This window comes from Boleophthalmus pectinirostris, unplaced genomic scaffold, assembly GCF_026225935.1.
Source record: "Boleophthalmus pectinirostris isolate CB_2022bp ecotype Guang Dong unplaced genomic scaffold, ASM2622593v1 HiC_scaffold_20, whole genome shotgun sequence".
Classification (NCBI taxonomy): Eukaryota; Metazoa; Chordata; class Actinopteri; order Gobiiformes; family Gobiidae; genus Boleophthalmus; species Boleophthalmus pectinirostris.
Genome location: NW_026571153.1, coordinates 498,210 through 519,203, shown reverse-complemented (window position 1 = coordinate 519,203; position 20,994 = coordinate 498,210). Strand labels below are relative to the sequence as shown.

Below are 20,994 nucleotides of genomic sequence, written 5' to 3'. Positions count from 1 at the left end.
AAACTCCAGAAACGCTTCAAACTCCAGAAACGCTTCAAACTCCAGAAACGTTTCAAACTCCAGAAACGTTTCAAACTCCACAAACGCTTCAAACTCCAGAAACGCTTCAAACTCCAGAAACGCTTCAAACTCCAGAAACGTTCAAACTCCAGAAACGTTCAAACTCCAGAAACGCTTCAAACTCCAGAAACGCTTCAAACTCCAGAAACGCTTCAAACTCCATAAACGTTCAAACTCCAGAAACGCTTCAAACTCCAGAAACGCTTCAAACTCCAGAAACGCTTCAAACTCCAGAAACGCTTCAAACTCCAGAAACGTTTCAAACTCCAGACGTGTTTCAGAGGAGATCTAAGCCCAGGAGGAGCAGGAGTCTGGGAGGTTCTGACAGGAGCAAACTGAGCTTCTGTTGGTCTGGACACTTCAGGTCGAAGCTGAAGCAGAAACTTAAAGATTTAAAATGAGACAAAAAGTCCAAATGGAATTTATATAAACGTCTGAAACTGAAACTCCTAACCTCACCTGTGTCAGACAGAACCAACAGAACCAACAGAACCTCATCAGAACCAATAGAACCAACAGAACCTCAGCAGAACCTCAGTAGAACCTCAGTAGATCCTCAGTAGAACCTCAGTAGATCCTCAGTAGAACCTCAGTAGAACCTCAGTAGAACCTCAGTAGATCCTCAGTAGATCCTCAGTAGAACCTCAGTAGATCCTCAGTAGAACCTCAGTAGATCCTCAGTAGAACCTCAGTAGAACCTCAGTAGATCCTCAGTAGAACCTCAGTAGAACCTCAGTAGAACCTCGGGGCTCTTGGTTCTGAGTCGTGTTTTCTTCACCTGTTTGGTGTAAATGTGGAGGTCGAGTGAAGCTGCAGTGAAACATTAAATAAACACGTTTGTATTTTTCTGGTTCTGATCGTGTCCAGAGTCTCGGTTCAGATTCTGCAGAACAGCGCCGCCTGTGGCCGCCTCACGTCACTGCACGCGGAGTTTACACCAGGACTCTCTCTGTCACATGATCAGGGGCGAGGAGCACCACCCCCCAAACCACAAACACCACCCCCCAAACCCCCCAAACACCACCCCCCAAACCACAAAACCACCCCCAAACCCCAAACACACCACCCCCAAACCACAAACACCCCAAAACCAAACAACCCCCACCCCCCAAACCACAAACACCACCCCCAAACACAAACACCACCCCCAAACCACAAACACCACCCCCCACAAACCACAAACACCACCCCCAAACCACAAACACCACCACCCCCAAACCACAAACACCACCCCCACCACCACCACACAACCACACCACCCCCCCAACCAACAAACACCACCCCCCAAACCACAACCACCCCCAAACCACAAACACCACCCCCCAAACCACCCCCAAACCACAAACACCACCCCAAACCCACAAACCACCAAACCCCCAAACCACAAACCACCACCCCCCAAACCACAAACCACCCAAACCCACTAACCCCAAACCACAAACACCACCCCCAACCCAAACACCACCCCCCCAAACCACAAACACACCCCCCAACCACACAACCACCCCAACCACCCCACCCCAACCACAAACACCACCCCCCAAACCACAAACACCACCCCCCAAACCACAAACACCACCCCCAAACCACAAACACCACCCCCCCAAACCCACAAACACCACCCCCCAAACCCACTAACCCCAAACCACAAACACACCCCCCAAACCACAAACACCACCCCCCAAACACAACACCAAACCCCCCAAACCACAAACACACCCCCCCAAACCCACAAACACCCCCCCCAAACCACAAAACACCACCCCCCAAACACAAAACACCACCCCCCCCAAACACCACCCCCCAAACCACAAACACCACCCCCAAACCACAAACACCACCCCCCACAAACCACAAACACCACCCCCAAAACCCACAAACACCACCCCCAAACCACAAACAACACCCCCCAAACCCACAAACACCACCCCCCAAAACCACAAACACCACCCCCAAACCACAAACACCACCCCCAAACCACAAACACCACCCCCCAAACCCACAAACACCACCCCCCCAAACCACCCCCCAAACACCACCCCCAACCACAAACACCACCCAAACCCACAACACACCCCCAAACCACAAACCCCACCCCCCAAACCCACAAACACCACCCCCAAACCCCAACCACCCCCAACCCCCCAAACCACAAACCCCAAACCCCAAACACCACCCCCAAAACCACAAACACACCCCCCAAACACCAACCCCCCAAACCCACAAACACCACCCCCCAAACCACAAACACCACCCCCCAAACCACAAAACACCCCCCCAAACCCACAAACCCACCCCCAAACCACAAACCCAAAAACCCAGACCAGGTCCAGACCGGGTTGTACTTTCTCTGTTCCGTGAGCGCGCGAGCCCAGCACGCACCACAGTTTAGAGGATTTACTCACAAAAAGAACAAAAAACCCCCGAAAGAACACGAACACACACACACAAACACACACACACAACACACACACACACACACACACACACACACACACACACACACACACACACACACACACACACACACACACACACACACACACACACACACAAACACACACACACACACACACACACACACACACACACACACACACACACACACACACAACACACACACACACACACACAGACACACACACACACACACACACACACACACACACACACACACAGACACACACACACAGACACACACACACACACACACACACACACACACACACACACACACACACACAGACACACACAGACACACACAGACACACACACTCACACACACACACAGACACACAAAGACACACACACACACACACAATCTCCACTGTCACACTCGGCAGTTTGGCTGAAGTGTCTTGCCTAAAGACACAACGTCTGTTTTGCTTTGTGTCACTTTTCTGTCTCCATGGAGATGTTGTTGTTTTTGTCTGGAATGTTCCACAGTGTGACATGAAACCTTTCTATCTCCACGGAGACCAAACCAGACGGTGTTCCAGGTCAGATCTGTGGAGCGGCGACTCCGCTCTGTTTTTCTCAGGATGTTTGGTCCCGACTTTCCCGTCGCAGCGGCCGAGTGTTTGTTTACCCGTCGCTACGGTGACGTCGGCGGCACGAGCTCAGAGCAACAACAAACAAATATAAAACTCCCTAAAGAGAAATGGATCAGTAAAAGCCTTTAAACCAGATGCCCTCCCACACTCCACACTCCACACAGTCAGAGGAAAACAGACCGGCTGGTTTTTGGTTCAACTGTCAGTCCTGCTGAGTCAGCGCCCCCTACGGCACCGCGGGGAACAGCGCCCCCTACGGCACCGCGGGGAACAGCGCCCCCTACGGCACCGCGGGGAACAGCGCCCCCTACGGCACCGCGGGGGGGCAGCAGCAGACGAGGCCGACGAAGGCGTCTTTAAAAGTCTCTGTGGAGACAAAAGGTTTGGACACGTCACAGTTTGTTTGAAGTGACTGAAGCTCGGCCCAAAAAAAATGATCTAAAGACGAGATGTTCTACAACATCGATTTGTTCATATTAACCCACAGTACGAGTCTGTACGAGGCTCCGCCTACACGCTCCCGCAGTACGAGTCTGTACGAGGCTCCGCCCACACGCTCCCGCAGTACGAGTCTGTACGAGGCTCCGCCCACACGCTCCCGCAGTACGAGTCTGTACGAGGCTCCGCCCACACGCTCCCGCAGTACGAGTCTGTACGAGGCTCCGCCCACACGCTCCCGCAGTACGAGTCTGTACGAGGCTCCGCCCACACGCTCCCGCAGTACGAGTCTGTACGAGGCTCCGCCCACCACGGTCCCGCAGACGAGTCTGTACCAGGCTCCGCCCACACGCTCCCGCAGTACGAGTCTGTACGAGGCTCCGCCCACACGCTCCCGCAGTACGAGTCTGTACGAGGCTCCGCCCACACGCTCCCGCAGTACGAGTCTGTACGAGGCTCCGCCACACGCTCCGCAGTACGAGTCTGTACGAGGCTCCGCCCACACGCTCCCGCAGTACGAGTCTGTACGAGGCTCCGCCCACACGCTCCCGCAGTACGAGTCTGTACGAGGCTCCGCCCACACGCTCCCACAAGTACGAGTCTGTACGAGGCTCCGCCCACACGCTCCCACAGTACGAGTCTGTACGAGGCTCCGCCCACACGCTCCCACAGTACGAGTCTGTACGAGGCTCTATTGTGCGTCGCACTAATGAAACTCCTGCACAAACATCAGGTTTGTTCAGTGTCTGTTCAGTTTTGTGTCGTGTTTTTGTGTTTTTATGGAGAATTGTCGTGTGGGAGTGTGTGGGCGGAGCCTCGTACAGACTTGTACAGCTAACTGTAAAGAGGGTTTGGTTAGGGCCCAGGAGAGATCACTAGATGACTCAAACATGCATGGAGTGTAGAACCTCTTCATGTTTGTGATGAGGAACATTAGAACATGAAAGAAACAAACTTCCTGTTTTCATCGTTAAAAATAAGACAGAGGAGACAGAGACGTACCGTTGGTTTGCTTCTTCCTTCGGAGCGTCAGAGCCGAGAGAACGAGCGACAGCAGGACGAGGGCAGCGAGCGCCACAAACGTGATGATGTCAGGAACGTGAAGAGGCTCTGTGACCAAATCAAGACAAACAAGTGACAAGAACGTTAAGAAAGTGGATAAAGTTTGAGTGGAGCTGCAGAGTTTGGAGTGTGGGCCACATGTTCAGTCCCACAGGAGCAGGTCTGACGAGTGTGGGCGGAAAATGGGCCCCTCAGAAAAACAGAAAAACATTTAGAGACGGATTTAGAGCCGGGAAAACAGATCTTCATTCAGTGCAATTTAGAAAATCTCTCTAATTTCACTAAATTTGAAACTATTGCTGCTAGAAGATGTGCATTAAAAGAAAAAATGTTCTTTAAAATGACAGAAAAACTAAACAAAAAAAGAAACAAACTCAATCTTCCCGGTGAAGTTCATGTGGACGAGTCTCAAGGATCTGGAAAAGTCACATTTCTTTTCATTAATGGAGTTACAGTAAATCCCATTATAAAAAAATAAGGCTCATGGGAAATGATAATTTAGTGAAAAAATCTAAAACTTTTATGTTTTACATAATTGTATTTAGTTTTCAACAGGAAAACTTAAAATAAAAGGCAAAAAGTGTCTGTGTGTGTGTGTGTCTGTGTGTGTGTCGTGTGTGTGTGTGTGTGTGTCTGTGTGTGTGTGTGTCTGTGTGTGTGTGTGTGTGTGTGTGTGTGTGTGTGTGTGTGTGTGTGTGTGTGTGTGTGTGTGTGTGTGTGTGTGTGTGTGTGTGTCTGTGTGTGTGTGTGTGTGTGTGTGTGTGTGTGTGTGTGTGTGTGTGTGTGTGTGTGTGTGTGTGTGTGTGTGACTGTGTGTGTGTGTGTGTGTGTGTGTGTGTGTGTGTGTGTGTGTGTGTGTGTGTGTGTGTGTGTGTGTGTGTGTGTGTGTGTGTGTGTGTGTGTGTGTGTATGTGTGTGTGTGTGTGTGTGTGTGTGTGTGTGTGTGTGTGTGTGTGTGTGTGTGTGTGTGTATGTGTGTGTGTGTGTGTGTGTATGTGTGTGTGTGTGTGTGTGTGTGTGTGTGTGTGTGTGTGTGTATGTGTGTGTGTGTGTGTGTGTATGTGTGTGTGTGTGTGTGTATGTGTGTGTGTGTGTGTGTGTGTGTGTGTGTGTGTGTGTGTGTGTATGTGTGTGTGTGTGTGTGTGTGTGTGTGTGTATGTGTGTGTGTGTGTGTGTATGTGTGTGTGTGTGTGTGTGTGTGTGTATGTGTGTGTGTGTGTGTGTGTGTATGTGTGTGTGTGTGTGTGTGTGTGTGTGTGTGTGTGTGTGTGTGTGTGTGTATGTGTGTGTGTGTGTGTGTGTGTGTGTGTGTGTGTGTGTGTGTGTGTGTGTGTGTGTGTGTGTGTGTGTGTATGTGTGTGTGTGTGTGTGTGTGTGTGTGTGTGTGTGTGTGTGTGTTGGTGGTTGTAGATTGGCAGCCGTGGTTCGGTCAGTCTGCCTCGGGGCGGCTGTGGCTCCAGTGTAAATACAGTGATTGATTCATGAATAAAACTGAACTTCAAGAAGAAAAAGTAAAAATATTTTGTGCAGATTTTTGGTTTTACTGAATCTTTAAATTTTGACACAGATTTTGTTCAACAGAAAAAATTGCATCAGTTTTTGTTTTTTTTTCCATCTGTTTTTATTTGTACATTTGTCCAGATAAAATCAGACGAGGCTCCGGAGCCGCACGTGGCTCCTTCATCTGTGGCTCCTGGGACTTTGGGAAACATATAATGTGTATTTAATTACAGCGTATTTTTATTTGAGTTTGTTTGTTTTGAAATGTAATTCGACATTTGTAGATAATGATGATCTTGTAACATTCAAATAAAACATTTTTTATATTTTTTTCTTAAAATCTGCGTCAGAGTCTTCGATGTTCGACACGACACAGATCTGAACCCAGACTCACGACTCACGACTCACGACTCACGACTCACGACTCACGACTCACGACTCACGACTCACGACTCCTGCACCAACTTTTACTCAACTTTCACTCCTGCGGGTAAATGATGAATAAATCTAAGAACAGAAAAGTGCTTCATTTCCTTTCTCGGCTGATCTGAGGAGGTTTACACGAGATAAAATAATGACAGAAACAAACATTTTCATTTCTCTGCAGGTGAATCATTTCAGTTTGATTTTTATTTCCTTCGAGATCTCAAACTCTGAGGATTTTATTTGAAATAAACATCATCAAGTGTCTTTTTTTCGGACGTCAAAATGTTTTTGTTACGTGCAGAAATAAAATTCCGTTTTCTCTGTAAAGTTTTACTGATTTCATAAACGTGACACAAACAAACGACCTGCAGAGTTTTCCTCGTGTTTCACTCTGACGGTTTTGTGGCTCTGGGAGTTTTTTTCTTTTCTGTCAGAGTTGAAGCCAAAACTCCTGAAATAATAAAATAATAATAATAATAATAATAATAATAATAAAAATAAACCCTCAGACTCTCAGACTATAATCAAAATACTTTTACTTTTCAGTCCTGTTCTAAAATGTACTGCAGTAAAAGTACAGATCCCTGCTCCCAGATGTACTCAAGTAAAAGTAAAAAGTATCCAGTAAAGCACAGACACCTACGGAAGCCCTGAGCTGCCTTTTTTTTTTTTTTTTTGTTGGCCGCTCTGGGCTTCCGTAGATCCTCAGACGTGGACTTGAGTTTTGTACTTTTCTACTTTTACTTTATGTTCCAGAAATAAAAATCAAACTTCAGACAGAAAAAAACATTTAGGATTTATTTACAAAAATACACGATTCAAAACAAGAAATCAACTTGACTTTAGTCCTGGTTTAGTCCCGGTTTAGTCCTGTTTTAGTCCTGGTTTAGATTTAGTCTTAGATTTAGACATTGGTTGAGTCCTGATCGAGTCCTGGTTTAGTCCCGGTTTAGTCCTGATCGAGTCCTGGTTTAGACCCGGTTTAGTCTTGATTTAGTCCTGGTTTAGTCCTGGTTTAGATTTAGTCTTAGATTTAGATGTTGTTGGTTTAGTCCTGGTCGAGTCCTGGTTTGGTCCCGGTTTAGTCCTGGTCGAGTCCTGTTTTGTGGCCCTTCCTGAGTCGCGGCTGAGCTGTGCTGTGATTGGCTGATGACTGTGCTGCGGAGGCGTCTGATTGGCCGGAGCTCGTCCTTGTCCGGAGAAGACTCGGGTCAGACCTGGAGTTTTCTTCGGGACCGGTCTCAGAGGCTCAGACCTGGACTTGAGTTCGGCCACGAGCTCCGCGCTGGACAAAGACGGAACTGCAACGACCAGAAGGAGAAGGGTTCAGTTTAAACCTCGGGCAGAAAAAAAAACATTTTATTTTTATACAGAACAGATTTTTTATAATAACAAAGTTTTTATATCAGTGTTTTTATTGACTCTAATCAGAAATAACAAAGATGATAGAAAAGGTTCACATTTTAACTCCTTAAATTCCAGTTTTTTATGTTTTTTTCTTTATTTTTCAAGTTATTTTAATTTGTGAGTGTGTTTGGTTTATCAGAGTTTGGGGACGTCAGAAAATCATCTCAACACTGATTTGGACGTTTGTTTAGGTTCAGTCGCTTTATTCGTACCCGTAGGTAAATTTGCTTTGCAGATTTGAGCGGCAGGTTCCACATTTCACATTTCATTCATCCACAAAACACACAGAAAATCACAATTACAAAATAAAGTGTTACAGATGCTCCAGTGCAGAACGGTTTGTTCCATAAACAACCAATTAAATTCATCCATCAGGCTCGGCTAAAATCACAATAAATCTTAAATATGTTAAAAACACACAAACTTAGATAAATAGATTATAATTTATTCATAAGTTTGACAGCAGCCGGAACGAAGCTCCTTTTAAAATGATTCGTTCTAGATCTTGGGACTAAAAACCTCAGACCAGAGAGAAGCAGCTGAAACTCTGAGTTTAGTGGATGTTGCTCGTCTCTTAAAATCCTCTGGGACGACGTCTGTAAATGTCTCGAGTCCAGAGACTCTGAGGAGGAACTAACACCTCACTCACCCATTTAGTTTTTGCACAAAATGCCCCATTGACTTCTGTTAAAATCACACATTCTCACATAAATTGTGGATTTTTTTCAGGTTTCTCCTTGTAAAAAAAGGTAAAATTTGTGATTTTTACAAATCAAACCCAATTCGCCCCATTAAACAGATTCATTTGTACAAATGTCTTTGTCTTGATAGAATTTTTTAATGGAAGATACACAGAAAATGGAAAATATCAGAAAATTCAAGACACTAAAACTAATAATTCTGATGTGTTTTCAACACCAAAGAATGAAAAATAAATCGAAAAGTAAAAATACACTGGCAAAGTTAGACCAGTGAAAAAAGCTTTTTTGAACGGAAGTCAACGGGACAAAAATGTACCGCAGGAGAAAAGTGTGAGGATTTTGATCATAGAACGTTCAGTTAATGTGGCCTAAAAAAATTTTAAAAAAAAATTAAAAAAAAAATTAAAAAAATTAAAAATACATCATAAAATACACAAACTGTCAGTTTTGGTGCAACACGACCAAAGCGACGCATAAAAGAAAGTTTGTGATGTTCAAAAATGTACCGTAAAGTGTAGAAGGTTTAAGAGACGAGGAGGTTCTGACCTGGACGAAATCCAGGACTAGGACTGGACTGAGGACTCAGCCTGGGACTGGAGGAGGCGGGGCTTGAGGAGGCGGGGCTTGAGAAGGCGGGGCTTGAAGAGGCGGGACTGGAGGAGGCGGGGCTTAGATGAGCAGAGGGGGAGGAGTCATCGCTCTGCGGGTCACAAAAACGCCTCTGACGCTCTGAAACCAAAGACCTGGTTTAGACCTGGTTTAGTTCTGGTTTAGTCCTGGTTTAGACCTGATTTAGTTCTGGTTTAGACCTGGTTTAGTCCTGGTTTAGTCCTTGTTTATTCCTGCTACAGTTTTTAGTTTTAACTTTAGTTTTAGTGTTGATTATTATTTGTTTTTAGGAGACATTTTGAGTCTTTTCTCCATTCAGTGGGTCACATGATTCATCGCTATGGCAACGGTCACGCTCCGTCTGAAACCTGCAAGCGGAGATGAAGGGCCCTGCCTGCACACTTCTGTCACTTCTGTCACTTTCTCCTGAGATTTTGACTTTTTTTCAGATCACAAACTTTCTCAGCTCAAAATCCTTCAGCTGTTTTATTCTGCTCTCGCTCTGATTGGTCAGAGCGGTCACGTGATGAGACGAGCGCTACTGCACATGCTCAGTGCTGAGCTCGTTTGGACCTGGGTTTGGACCCGGGTTTGGATCCAAACACCCGGGTTTGGACCCGGGTTTGTTCGTACCTCTGAAGAACTCGTTCTGGAGCTGAGGGCTGCGCAGTGATTGGACGAGCTCAGGTCCAGGGGCGGGGCTTGAAAAGGGCGGGTCCATGATGTCATCGGCGAGTGGGAGGAGCCTCTGAACGACAACAGGAAATGAGGTCACAATGCAGGAAAAATACTCGTCAGTCTTTAAATTTTAGAACATTTGGAACAGAAACCAGTTTAGTCCAGGTTTGGTCACTTCATTTCAGATCCACACATGAAGATTTTGTCAAGTAAAAGTACTTTTACTGCAGTACAATTATTACTTAAGTAGAAGTAAAAGTATACTGCAAGAAAAGTACTCTGGAAAGTACAATTTATTTAAAAAGTTACACGAGTAAATGTAGTAGCAATAATGATAATACTAATAGTAGTGACAGTAGCAGTAGTAGTAGTAGTAGTAGTAGTAGTAGTGGTAGTAGTAGCAGTGGTAGTAGTACTACCCCCTGCGGAGTACATGCAGTACATATGCAGTATTATTACCCTTCAGTACTTTTACTTCCTCCAAACTCGCTGACACAGAAAAACTGAGTCTGTCCATGAACCAGACCAAGACCAAGACCTGGTCCAAACCCGGGACTACACCGGGACCAGACCAGGACCAGACCAGGACCACAGCCGGACCTGGACCAGAGGCGGATCATAACCGGACTCTGTGAGGGTCTTTTGGGGCCAAATAAAGAGTGAGAGTCACTCACCGGAGCCTGAACCTGCCGCCGCGCCGATCCAGAGTCCACGTTAATGATTGACAGGCGTCGCCACGGAAACAAAGGCAGGTCACATGACTCAGGGAGAGTCACACCACAGGATTTACACCAGATGCCCTCCCACCACACAGGAACCACGAGGGGACTAAACCAGGACTAAACCAGGACTAAACCAGAACTAAACCAGGACTAAACCAGAACTAAACCAGGACTAAACCAGGACTAAACCAGGACTAAACCAGGACTAAAACCAGGACTAAACCAGACTAAACCAGAACTAAACCAGAACTAAACCAGAACTAAACCAGGTCTAAACCAGGACTAAACCAGGACTAAACCAGAACTAAACCAGGAACTAAACCAGGTCTAAACCAGGACTAAACCAGGACTAAACCAGGACTAAACCAGGACTAAACCAGGACTAAACCAGGTCTAAACCAGGACTAAACCAGGTCTAAACCAGGACTAAACCAGGACTAAACCAGGTCTAAACCAGGACTAAACCAGGTCTAAACCAGGACTAAACCAGGACTAAACCAGGACTAAAAACTAAACCAGGACTAAACCAGGACTAAACCAGGTCTAAACCAGGACTAAACCAGGTCTAAACCAGGACTAAACCAGGACTAAAACAGGTCTAAACCAGGACTAAACCAGGTCTAAACCAGGTCTAAACCAGGACTAAATCAGGTCTAAACCAGGACTAAACCAGGACTAAACCAGGTCTAAACCAGGACTAAACCAGGTCTAAACCAGGACTAAAATCAGGTCTAAACCAGGACTAAACCAGGACTAAACCAGGTCTAAACCAGGACTAAACCAGGACTAAACCAGGACTAAACCAGGTCTAAACCAGGACTAAACCAGGTCTAAACCAGGACTAAACCAGGTCTAAACCAGGACTAAACCAGGACTAAACCAGGACTAAACCAGGTCTAAACCAGGACTAAACCAGGACTAAAACCAGGACTAAACCAGGTCTAAACCAGACTAAACCAGGACTAAACCAGGACTAAAACCAGGTCTAAACCAGGACTAAACCAGGTCTAAACCAGGTCTAAACCAGGTCTAAACCAGGTCTAAACGCTCGAGGGAGAAGCTCAGACGTTGGTTTTTCGTTTTAGTGGTTTATTAAAACAGTTATAATCTCATCTTCAGCAAAAGTTAAAAATTTGATTTTTTTTTCTTCTGAGATTCACAAAAACAAAAGTTAAAACAAAACAACATGATCAGAGAAACCAATCAGAGGAGAGGAGAGAGGGCAGGGGCCAATCAGAGGAGAGGAGAGAGGCGAGGGGCCAATCAGAGGAGAGGAGAGAGGGGACGGGCCAATCAGAGGAGAGGAGAGAGGGGACGGGCCAATCAGAGGAGAGGAGAGAGGGGACGGGCCAATCAGAGGAGAGGAGAGAGGGGAGGGGCCAATCAGAGGAGAGGAGAGAGGGGACGGGCCAATCAGAGGAGAGGAGAGAGGAGACGGGCCAATCAGAGCAGAGCGTTCACTTTTAAAAGCCTAAATTTCAGATAAACCAGGCAAAATGTTTAATATTAGAAACGTAAAAAAAAAAAAAATCATAATAATAAATGTAAATATTCCATAAAGTTTGAAAAGACGTCGAACTCTGTGCCAGTTTCTGTTTCGTGTGGAAAAGGCCCAAGAATGAAAGAAAAAGAAACGTTGAAGCACAAACCAGAAGAAAATAAACCGAAAACTCCAGACAGAGGAGAGCTCAAAGACTACAGTGCTCTTTAAAACCGAGGAGACGAGGACAGAGGAGACGAGGGCAGAGGAGACGAGGGCAGAGGAGACGAGTGAGGAGGATAGAGATGAGGAGAGAGGAAACGAGGAGGTAAGACATGTCGTGAAAGGCTCAGAGTCCCAGCTTCACGAGGCTCTTTGTGTGTGTGTGTGTGTTTGAGTGTGTGTGCTTGTGTGTGTGTATGGTTTGTGTGTGTGCGCTCTCATTGGCCGGAGCAGGTCACATGTTCTGTCCAGGTGAGTCCAGGTGAGCGGGGGCGGTGCTGCGCTCTCATTGGTCGATCACATGCCCTGTCGGATGCTCTGAATGATCTGGAAGATGGCTGCAAAAACAAACACAAACATAAACACAACGACTCGGAGTCAGGACTCAACCCGGGTCTGGACTCAACCCAGATTAGGACTCAATCCAGATTTAGACCTGGATTAGGATTCAAACCGGGTCAAGACTTTGATTAGGCCTCGAGACGGGTTTAGGCTCGGATTTGGACTCAAGAGGGGTTAGGACTTAGTTTAGGAGTAAACGCGGGTCAGGACTCAGTTAAAGACTCAACCCGGGTTTAGACTCGGACTAGGCCTCAAACCAGGTCAGGACTCGGATTAGAAGTCAACCTGGGTTTAGACTTGGGTTAGGACTCGGTTAAAAACTCAACCTGGGTCAGGACTCGGGTTGAGGCTCAGCCGGGGTCGGGACTCCGGGGTCGGGACTCCGGGGTCGGGACTCGGGGTCGGGACTCCGGGGTCGGGACTCCGGGGTCGGGACTCCGGGGTCGGGACTCCGTCGGGTCGGGACTCCGTCGGGTCGGGACTCGGGTCGGGGTCGGGACTCAGTCGGGTCGGGACTCAGTCGGGGTCGGGACTCAGGTCGGGTCGGGACTCAGTCGGTCGGGACTCGGGGTCGAAGCTGGGGGGTCAGGACTCAGGCGGGTCGGGACTCAGGCGGGTCGGGTCAGGACTCAGGCGGGTCGGGACTCAGGCGGGTCGGGACTCAGGCGGGTCGGGACTCAGGCGGGTCGGGACTCAGGCGGGTCGGGACTCAGGCGGGTCGGGACTCGGGGTCAGGACATATTACATCTTGTTGAATGTTTAACGAGTGTGTCATGTGTACTCAGATCAAGTGACTTTTGGGAACTTTTCCTCGAGTCAATGTTCCGCATCAAAAACCCGGAAGTTTTCAGAGTCGTCCGTGCAGGTCTAACCCGGAATTTACACCCAGAGCTGCACACGCACGGACTTTTAAAAGCTTCAGTTTACACCAAAGAGCTTCTCCTGTGACGCAGCCTCTGTGTGTTTAAACTTTAAACTCTGTGTGTTTAAACTCTAAACTCTGCGTATCCTCACGTTTAAACTCTAAACTTTTCCCGTCGTTCATGTTTTCGTTGTTGATTGTCTCTGTTCTGTTTAAAATCTCTAAAGTGTCAGAGTGGAGGTTTTGTAGATGTTTTGTGGAGGTTTTGTAGATGTTTTGTGGAGGTTTTGTAGATGTTTTGTGGAGGTTTTGTAGATGTTTTGTGGAGGTTTGTGGATGTTTTGCAGTGTTACGAGTCGTATCTGTGGAGCTGCGTTCATGAAGCTCGTCTCCGTTTCACTTTTGCTCGTTTCTTTTCCTTCACTTGTTCCTGTAAAGTTTCTGTCTGATGTGGTCAAGTGTTTTAGACTGAAACTTTCTGTGTCCATCTCGAGTCGTTCCTCTTACACTTTGGTGTAAATTGAGGCTGAGTAATCCAGTGATCTGTCCTGAGGTCTATTTGAACCCTAGTTTGAGGTCCTCTGGTCTGAAGTTCCCTCAGGAATCTTTTATACGCGGGGGACGACGCTGAAGCAGGATCCAGGTTTTGTTTTTAGGAAGTTTGTGAGAAAAAGTAAAAAGTGAAACTGACCTGATCCACAAACCACAAAGACGAAGAGCGCGAGGAGCCAAGGACCCACCGGAGACTTCTCATCGTTCACCGGCCGCTGCAAGACACACACGTCAAGACCAGGACTGGGACTAAACCAGGATTAAACCAGGTCAAAACCAGGTCTAAACCAGGACTAAACCAGGTCTAAACCAGGACTAAACCAGGTCTATACAAGGACTAAACCAGGTCTAAGCTAGGACTAAACCAGGACTAAAACAGGTCTAAAACAGGTCTAAAACAGGAAATAAATCAGAACTAAGCTAAGGAGTAAACCAAAGACCAGGGACTAAATCAGGTCTACCCAAAGACTCAACCAGGACCAAACCAGAACCAAACCAGGACTGACCCATTTTCACCCGTCACTGCTCGGTCAAAACAAAATCTAAAATTGTCTTTCTGAATTCTTGGAACAGTTTTTCACATTCATTATCATCATCAGTGGAAGCCCAAAACCTGTCCTAGTTCTGGTTAAACTGGTTTCAGTCCATCAGCACCGGGAGAGTCCAGCTCCGAGTCCGACCTGCAGCTACACACGAGTTTAGACACAAAAACACAGAGCCACAAAGAACCTTTTTTACGTAAAGTGTCCAGATTTTACAAATAAAAACCCGGGACGTCCTGGTCTGTGGAGTTTGATCAAAATAAAACTGTAAAACCAGCGAGAAATTAAAGAAAACTGTAAAATTTTCTTCATTTTGATTGTTTTTAAGCAGATTTTCTGTATTTTACTAAAAAATATGACAGTTTATGTCTCTCATTACTGTTGTAGGATCAAATTGGTCAAAAATCGAGACATTTCTGGTATAAAACTGGGCCAAATCAGTGGTTTTATATAAATCTGCAGGGACAGAGACACAGGGACATAAACTGGGACTGTCCCGGGGATACAGGGACGTGTGGACACTATTCCAGCTCCAAACGTGTTCAATCTGTCCCGAATTTAGAGCTCAGGACAGAAAAAACCCACAGAAAAACACAAAACCACGGAGCCTTTTAAAGGTTTAGGTCTGAAGCTAACGGCTAAAGCTAACGGCTAAAGCTAAAGGCTAACGAAGCAGCCACGGAAACAAAACAAACAAATAAGCAAATAAGTAAATAAACAAATCCTTGGACGTGGACCGAGGGACACCGGGACTCTGCGCCGGGCTGAAGGCTGAGCCCAGACCCGGGGACAGAAGAGCGTTTCCCCGGGCTGCAGCTGTTAGCCCCGTTAGCCTCCTCGTTAGCTCCTGTTAGCCCCGTTAGCCAGAAGCTATTTTAATAGATCCATGGCCAGAAGACTTGGAACATCTTTTCTTTTCATGTAGTTTGGTTCAACAATTTTGGTTTGATTTTCATTCATTGCTTCAGTCCAGGGGAGTTAAATCTGCCCCCCTAACAATAAAAGAAATTAAATTTGGTGTATTAAGAGAAGATAAAAGGAAGCCTGGTTTAGACCTGGTTTAGTCCTGGTTTAGTCCTGGTTTACCTGGTTTAGTCCTGGTTTAGTCCTGGTTTTCCTGGTTTAGACCTGGTTTACCTGGTTTAGTCCTGGTTTAGTCCTGGTTTAGACCTGGTTTAGACCTGGTTTAGTCTGGTTTAGTCCTGGTTTTCCTGGTTTAGACCTGGTTTAGTCCTGGTTTAGTTTTCCTGGTTTAGACCTGGTTTAGACCTGGTTTTAGTCCTGGTTTAGACCTGGTTTAGACCTGGTTTTAGTCCTGGTTTACCTGGTTTAGACCTGGTTTAGACCTGGTTTAGACCTGGTTTAGTCCTGGTTTACCTGGTTTCCTGGTTTAGACCTGGTTTAGTTCCTGGTTTAGACCTGGTTTAGTTAGTCCTGGTTTAGTGGTTTAGTCCTGGTTTAGTCCTGGTTTAGACCTGGTTTAGACCTGGTTTAGTTCTGGTTTAGACCTGGTTTAGTCCTGGTTTAGTCCTGGTTTAGACCTGGTTTAGACCTGGTTTAGGTTTCCTGGTTTAGTTTACCTGGTTTAGTCCTGGTTTAGTCCTGGTTTAGACCTGGTTTAGACCTGGTTTAGTCCTGGTTTAGTCTGGTTTAGACCTGGTTTAGACCTGGTTTAGTCCTGGTTTAGTCCTGGTTTAGACCTGGTTTAGACCTGGTTTAGTCTGGTTTAGTTCTGGTTTAGACCTGGTTTAGTCCTGGTTTAGACCTGGTTTAGACTGGTTTAGTTCTGGTTTCCTGGTTTAGTCCTGTTTAGTCCTGGTTTAGACCTGGTTTAGACCTGGTTTAGTCCTGGTTTAGTTCTGGTTTAGACCTGGTTTAGACCTGGTTTAGTTCTGGTTTAGACCTGGTTTAGTCCTGGTTTAGTCCTGGTTTAGACCTGGTTTAGTCCTGGTTTAGTTCTGGTTTAGACCTGGTTTAGTCCTGGTTTAGTCCTGGTTTAGTCCTGGTTTAGACCTGGTTTAGTTCTGGTTTAGACCTGGTTTAGTCCTGGTTTAGACCTGGTTTAGTTCTGGTTTAGACCTGGTTTAGTTCTGGTTTAACCTGGTTTTAGTCCTGGTTTAGTTCTGGTTTAGTCCTGGTTTAGACCTGGTTTAGTTCTGGTTTAGTCCTGGTTTAGTCCTGGTTTAGACCTGGTTTAGTCCTGGTTTAGTCCTGGTTTAGACCTGGTTTAGACCTGGTTTAGTTCTGGTTTAAGTCCTGGTTTAGTTCCTGGTTTAGACCTGGTTTAGTCCTGGTTTACCTGGTTTAGTCCTGGTTTAGTCCTGGTTTAGTCCTGGTTTAGACCTGGTTTAGACCTGGTTTAGAGTCCTGGTTTAGTCCTGGTTTAGACCTGGTTTAGACCTGGTTTAGTCCTGGTTTAGTCCTGGTTTAGACCTGGTTTAGTCCTGGTTTAGACCTGGTTTAGTTTCCTGGTTTAGACCTGGTTTAGTCCTGGTTTAGTTTAGACCTGGTTTTAGTCCTGGTTTAGACCTGGTTTAGACCTGGTTTAGTTTTCCTGGTTTAGACCTGGTTTAGACCTGGTTTATTGGTTTAGACCTGGTTTAGTAGACCTGGTTTAGTCCTGGTTTAACCTGGTTTAGTCCTGGTTTAGTTCTGGTTTAGACCTGGTTTAGTCCTGTTTAGACCTGGTTTAGACCTGGTTTAGTTCTGGTTTAGACTGGTTAGTCCTTGTTTAGACCTGGTTTAGTCCTGGTTTAGACCTGGTTTAGACCTGGTTTAGGTTTAGTCCTGGTTTAGACCTGGTTTAGACCTGGTTTAGACCTGGTTTAGTTCTGGTTTAGACCTGGACCTGGTGGATCACACAGACACATGAAAACAGAAGAGAAAGTTTTAAATGTCAGTTTTTTTCTCTGTTGTTGCTCGCGTCACAAACGTCACAAACTCAGCAGACGCCAGGAAACATGTGGCTGATGTTTCCTGTGGTTCTGTTGGAGATGAAGGGTCTGGGTTTTTTTCATTTACGTGTCTTTCTTCTTTTCCCTTTTATAAACTGCCTATTCATTTGTGTATTAGAATTTCTCTAACTTCATAAAACGATGTGATGGTCGTGTTCGTTTCCTCCAGTCGTCCACCGTCCTCCAGTGAATCTTCAGCAGGTCGTGAAGACGCTGCTGCTGCTGCTGAATCCACCGTTTTACCACATCAGAGTCGGGAAATACACCGGAACATCGTCCACGTGTGTTACGGCCCCAGGACTTAGGTCTAATTTGTTTGTGTGATTTTTGCCGACTTCTTGATTCCCGCTGCAGGAGTCCTGGTCTGTGATTGGTGGGGAAGGTCGACGCCCACCTCACCTGCAGCCACCGCCCACTATTTAAGGAGACGACCAGCACCTGTTCAGAGCTGCTGGTCCTGGTGGTCAGTCTGACGTTTAGTGTTTTTGTGTTTAGTTTAGTTTAGTTCTGTTTTGTGCCTTTTTTTGATTTGGTCACTCGATTCTGTTTGTGGTTTCTGTGGTTTAATTTGAGGAACTTGTGTTTAGTTTCGTGTTTGTCCCTTAATTTTACCACTGGTTTTTGTGTAAACCTGCGTGACCCTTTTTGTGGCACAAAACCCGTTGTCTGTAGTTTTGTTTCTTAGTTTAGGTTATTTTCTGTATATTTTAGTCTGTTTTGTTAATTTACCTTTACATTCCTGTTAATTAAACATTATTTAATTTATTCCATTTTACATCTTGGTTTTGTTTTTGTTACGTCCCTCACCCCAAACGAGCCGAGTCGTAACAAATTGGGGTCTCGTCCGGGATCGTAATACCAACCTCAAATAAATTATAATGATTAATAGGTTTGTATTGGGTAGGTTTTTTTCAATTGGCTTGTTTTTTGAAATTTTGATTTGGTGATTGGTGTTTGGTGTTTGGTGTTTGATTGTGTTTGTGATTGATTGGTGATTTGGTGATTGGTGATTGGTGATTGGTGTTTGGTGATTGGTGTTTGGTGATTGGTGTTTGGTGATTGGTGATTGGTGATTGTTTGGTGATTGTTTGTGATTGGGTGATTGGGTGATTGGTGTTTGGTGTTTGGTGATTGGTGTTTGGTGATTGGTGATTGGGTGATTGGGTGTTTGGTGTTTGGTGATTGGTGATTGGTGTGGTTTGGTGTTTGGTGTTTGGTGATTGTGTGTGGTGTTTTTGATGTGTGTTGGTGATTGGGTGTTTGGTGTTTGGTGTTTGGTGATTGGTGTTTGGTGATTGGTGATTGGTGTTTGGTGATTGGTGTTTGTGGTTTGGTGATTGGTGATTGGTGATTTGGTGGTGATTGTTTGGTGATTGGTGATTGGGTGTTTGGTGAGTTGGTGATTGGTGATTGGTGATTGGTGTTGGTGTGGTGTGGTTTGGTGATTGGTTTGGTGATTTGTGTTGGTGTGGTGTTTGGGTTTGATTGGTGTTTGGTGATTTGGTGATTGGTGTTTGGTTTGTGATTGGTGATTGGTGATTGGGTGGTGGAGCGGGTGCTAATTACTAATAAACATGTGGTGCCAGTTATGTGTGACTGTGTGAGTTGCTCCAGGTGTGGTTTGTGTCCGGCCTGATCGTCCGTTCACACACCACCTTCTGAGCGTCCGTCGTTCTCCAGATTCCTTGGGTGGGGCTCGGTTCCTTGTGGCCCTGGCCCGTCTCTTTGGAGAAGTGGAAGAGTTAACACTGCTGCAGGGGCTGTACCTGGTGACCCTAACCAAACGTCTGACGGGAAGAGGCGGGAAAAGTGTCTGTCGTCTAAAGAAACATGTTTGGGTTTTTTTCTTGTTGGGTCAGAATCTCAGAGCCACAGGTTTGTTTTCACCTTGCATTTGTCCGATGGTCAGATCTCTGTCCAGACGGTCGATTCCTGCAAGATAAAAACTCTTAGTTATAATAATAATAATAATAATAATAATAATAATAATAACGTGTTTTCAACAGACGATCCTTTAAAGACGAGCTGTGACTCTGAGGTTTTCACTGGAACACGTCACATATTTACATCAACATGTTCCTTTTATTGGTTTAAAAATGTTTTATTTGCCCAAAAACAACAGATTCACATGTTTTCTGTCGTGTTTTTTGTCATGTGGGAGCGTGTGGGCGGAGCCTCGTACAGACTCGTACTGCGGGAGCGTGTGGGCGGAGCCTCGTACAGACTCGTACTGCGGGAGTGTGACTTTTACTCTCTGTCTTTTAACACTGTGTGAGTTGTCTGCTCCTGTGTCTTTTATTTCATTTCATCTCATTTTTCATTTGATTTGTTGTTTGTATTAATTTTTTTTTATCTTTTTGCATTTTAACACTTTTTATTTGTTGATTTATTCATGATTTATTATTTGTCTTTTATTGTTTTAATTTGTCTGTGCAGAACTTTGGAAACTGTGTGATAAAATGTGCTACAGAAATAAAATGGATTGGGGGATGTTGGCTTGTGGGCGGAGCCTCGTACGGACTCGTACTGCAGTAACTGTAAAGAGTTTGAATAGGACCTGGATGCACAGATGAATGAAGTTTGTGATTTAAATGCATCCCTCACACGGGGCACTCAGGTCTCACTCAGGTCACTCAGGTCTCTCACGGGGCACTCAGGTCTCACTCAGGTCTCACTCAGGTCTTACACGGGGCACTCAGGTCCTCACACGGGGCAGTCGGGTCTCACACGGGGCACTCAGGTCTCACACAGGTCACTCAGGTCCCTCAGGTCAGGTCTGTGGTCGTGTTAAAGTTCGTACCTGCGAGCAGCAGGAGTTTGGGCAGGTCACAGCTCAGGAACAGATTGGACGTCCCTCTGAACCAACCGTCCCAGTATTTCTCCGACTTCGACAAATCTATTCTCCACCTGTACACACTCTGAAACACACACACACACACACACACACACACACACACAGACACACACACACACGCACACACACACACAGACACACACACACACACACACACACATCACACCACACACACACACACACACACACACACACATAACACACACGCACGCACACACACACAACACACACACACACAACACGCACACACACACACACATGTTTAAAGACACCTGTACACACTCTGAGGCTTTGTTTACACAGAGGCCGGTGTGTTTGAATATGAATATTTCCCTCCTTCTGTTTTCCAAAATAACATCATCGTCATCATCGTCGTCGTCGTCGTCGTTGTCAGAGCAAAAGTGAAACTCTGGTCACACTTTTAGCGTCGGCTCCTAAAACTCCATTTATCACTTTACACACAAACACCAAAGCAGAGTTTTACACAGAGTCGTGTTCAGAGAATTACAGTTTGTGTGTAAAAGACGAG

At 45.9% G+C, this 20,994-nt stretch overlaps 3 protein-coding genes across 3 annotated transcripts in view; all 3 read right to left on the bottom strand.

The window, feature by feature from the left end:
* Nucleotides 1–7,135: 7,135 nt before the first annotated feature.
* On the bottom strand, nt 7,136–10,730 carry LOC129409659 (transmembrane protease serine 13-like). The gene is made up of 4 exons (XM_055156081.1): nt 10,610–10,730; nt 9,891–10,005; nt 9,195–9,377; nt 7,136–7,841 (listed from the first exon to the last, which is right to left on the bottom strand). The coding sequence occupies exons 2-4, from the start codon at nt 9,976–9,978 to the stop codon at nt 7,534–7,536; spliced, it is 579 nt and encodes a 192-aa protein (XP_055012056.1). The 5' UTR covers nt 9,979–10,005; nt 10,610–10,730; the 3' UTR covers nt 7,136–7,533.
* A 999-nt stretch (nt 10,731–11,729) lies between these two features.
* Nucleotides 11,730–14,625, bottom strand: LOC110174695 (stress-associated endoplasmic reticulum protein 2-like). Its single transcript, XM_055156778.1, has 3 exons — nt 14,612–14,625; nt 14,255–14,364; nt 11,730–12,697 (listed from the first exon to the last, which is right to left on the bottom strand). Exons 1-3 carry the CDS (start codon nt 14,623–14,625, stop codon nt 12,657–12,659), a joined length of 165 nt encoding a protein of 54 aa, XP_055012753.1. The 3' UTR covers nt 11,730–12,656.
* Nucleotides 14,626–19,466: 4,841 nt separating this feature from the next.
* The window catches only part of LOC110174692 (protein phosphatase methylesterase 1-like), a 21,146-nt gene continuing 19,618 nt past the window's right edge, over nt 19,467–20,994 (bottom strand). Inside the window, exons 9-10 of the mRNA XM_055156777.1 lie at nt 20,412–20,529; nt 19,467–19,543 (exon numbers count right to left, since the gene is read on the bottom strand). Of these exons, the coding sequence (XP_055012752.1) occupies nt 19,467–19,543; nt 20,412–20,529 (195 nt within the window). The remainder of the gene's footprint in view (nt 19,544–20,411; nt 20,530–20,994) is intronic.

Coding starts and splice junctions, on each gene's coding strand:
- LOC110174695 (XM_055156778.1), bottom strand. Junction 12,698..14,254: donor CTTTGTGGTTTGTGGATCAG/GTCAGTTTCACT, acceptor TTGTTTTTGCAG/CCATCTTCCAGATCATTCAG.
- LOC129409659 (XM_055156081.1), bottom strand. CDS start 9,978: ATGGACCCGCCCTTTTCAAGCCCCGCCCCTGGACCTGAGCTCGTCCAA. Junction 9,378..9,890: donor CCAGAACGAGTTCTTCAGAG/GTACGAACAAAC, acceptor CTTTGGTTTCAG/AGCGTCAGAGGCGTTTTTGT. Junction 7,842..9,194: donor TAGTCCTGGATTTCGTCCAG/GTCAGAACCTCC, acceptor TGGTCGTTGCAG/TTCCGTCTTTGTCCAGCGCG.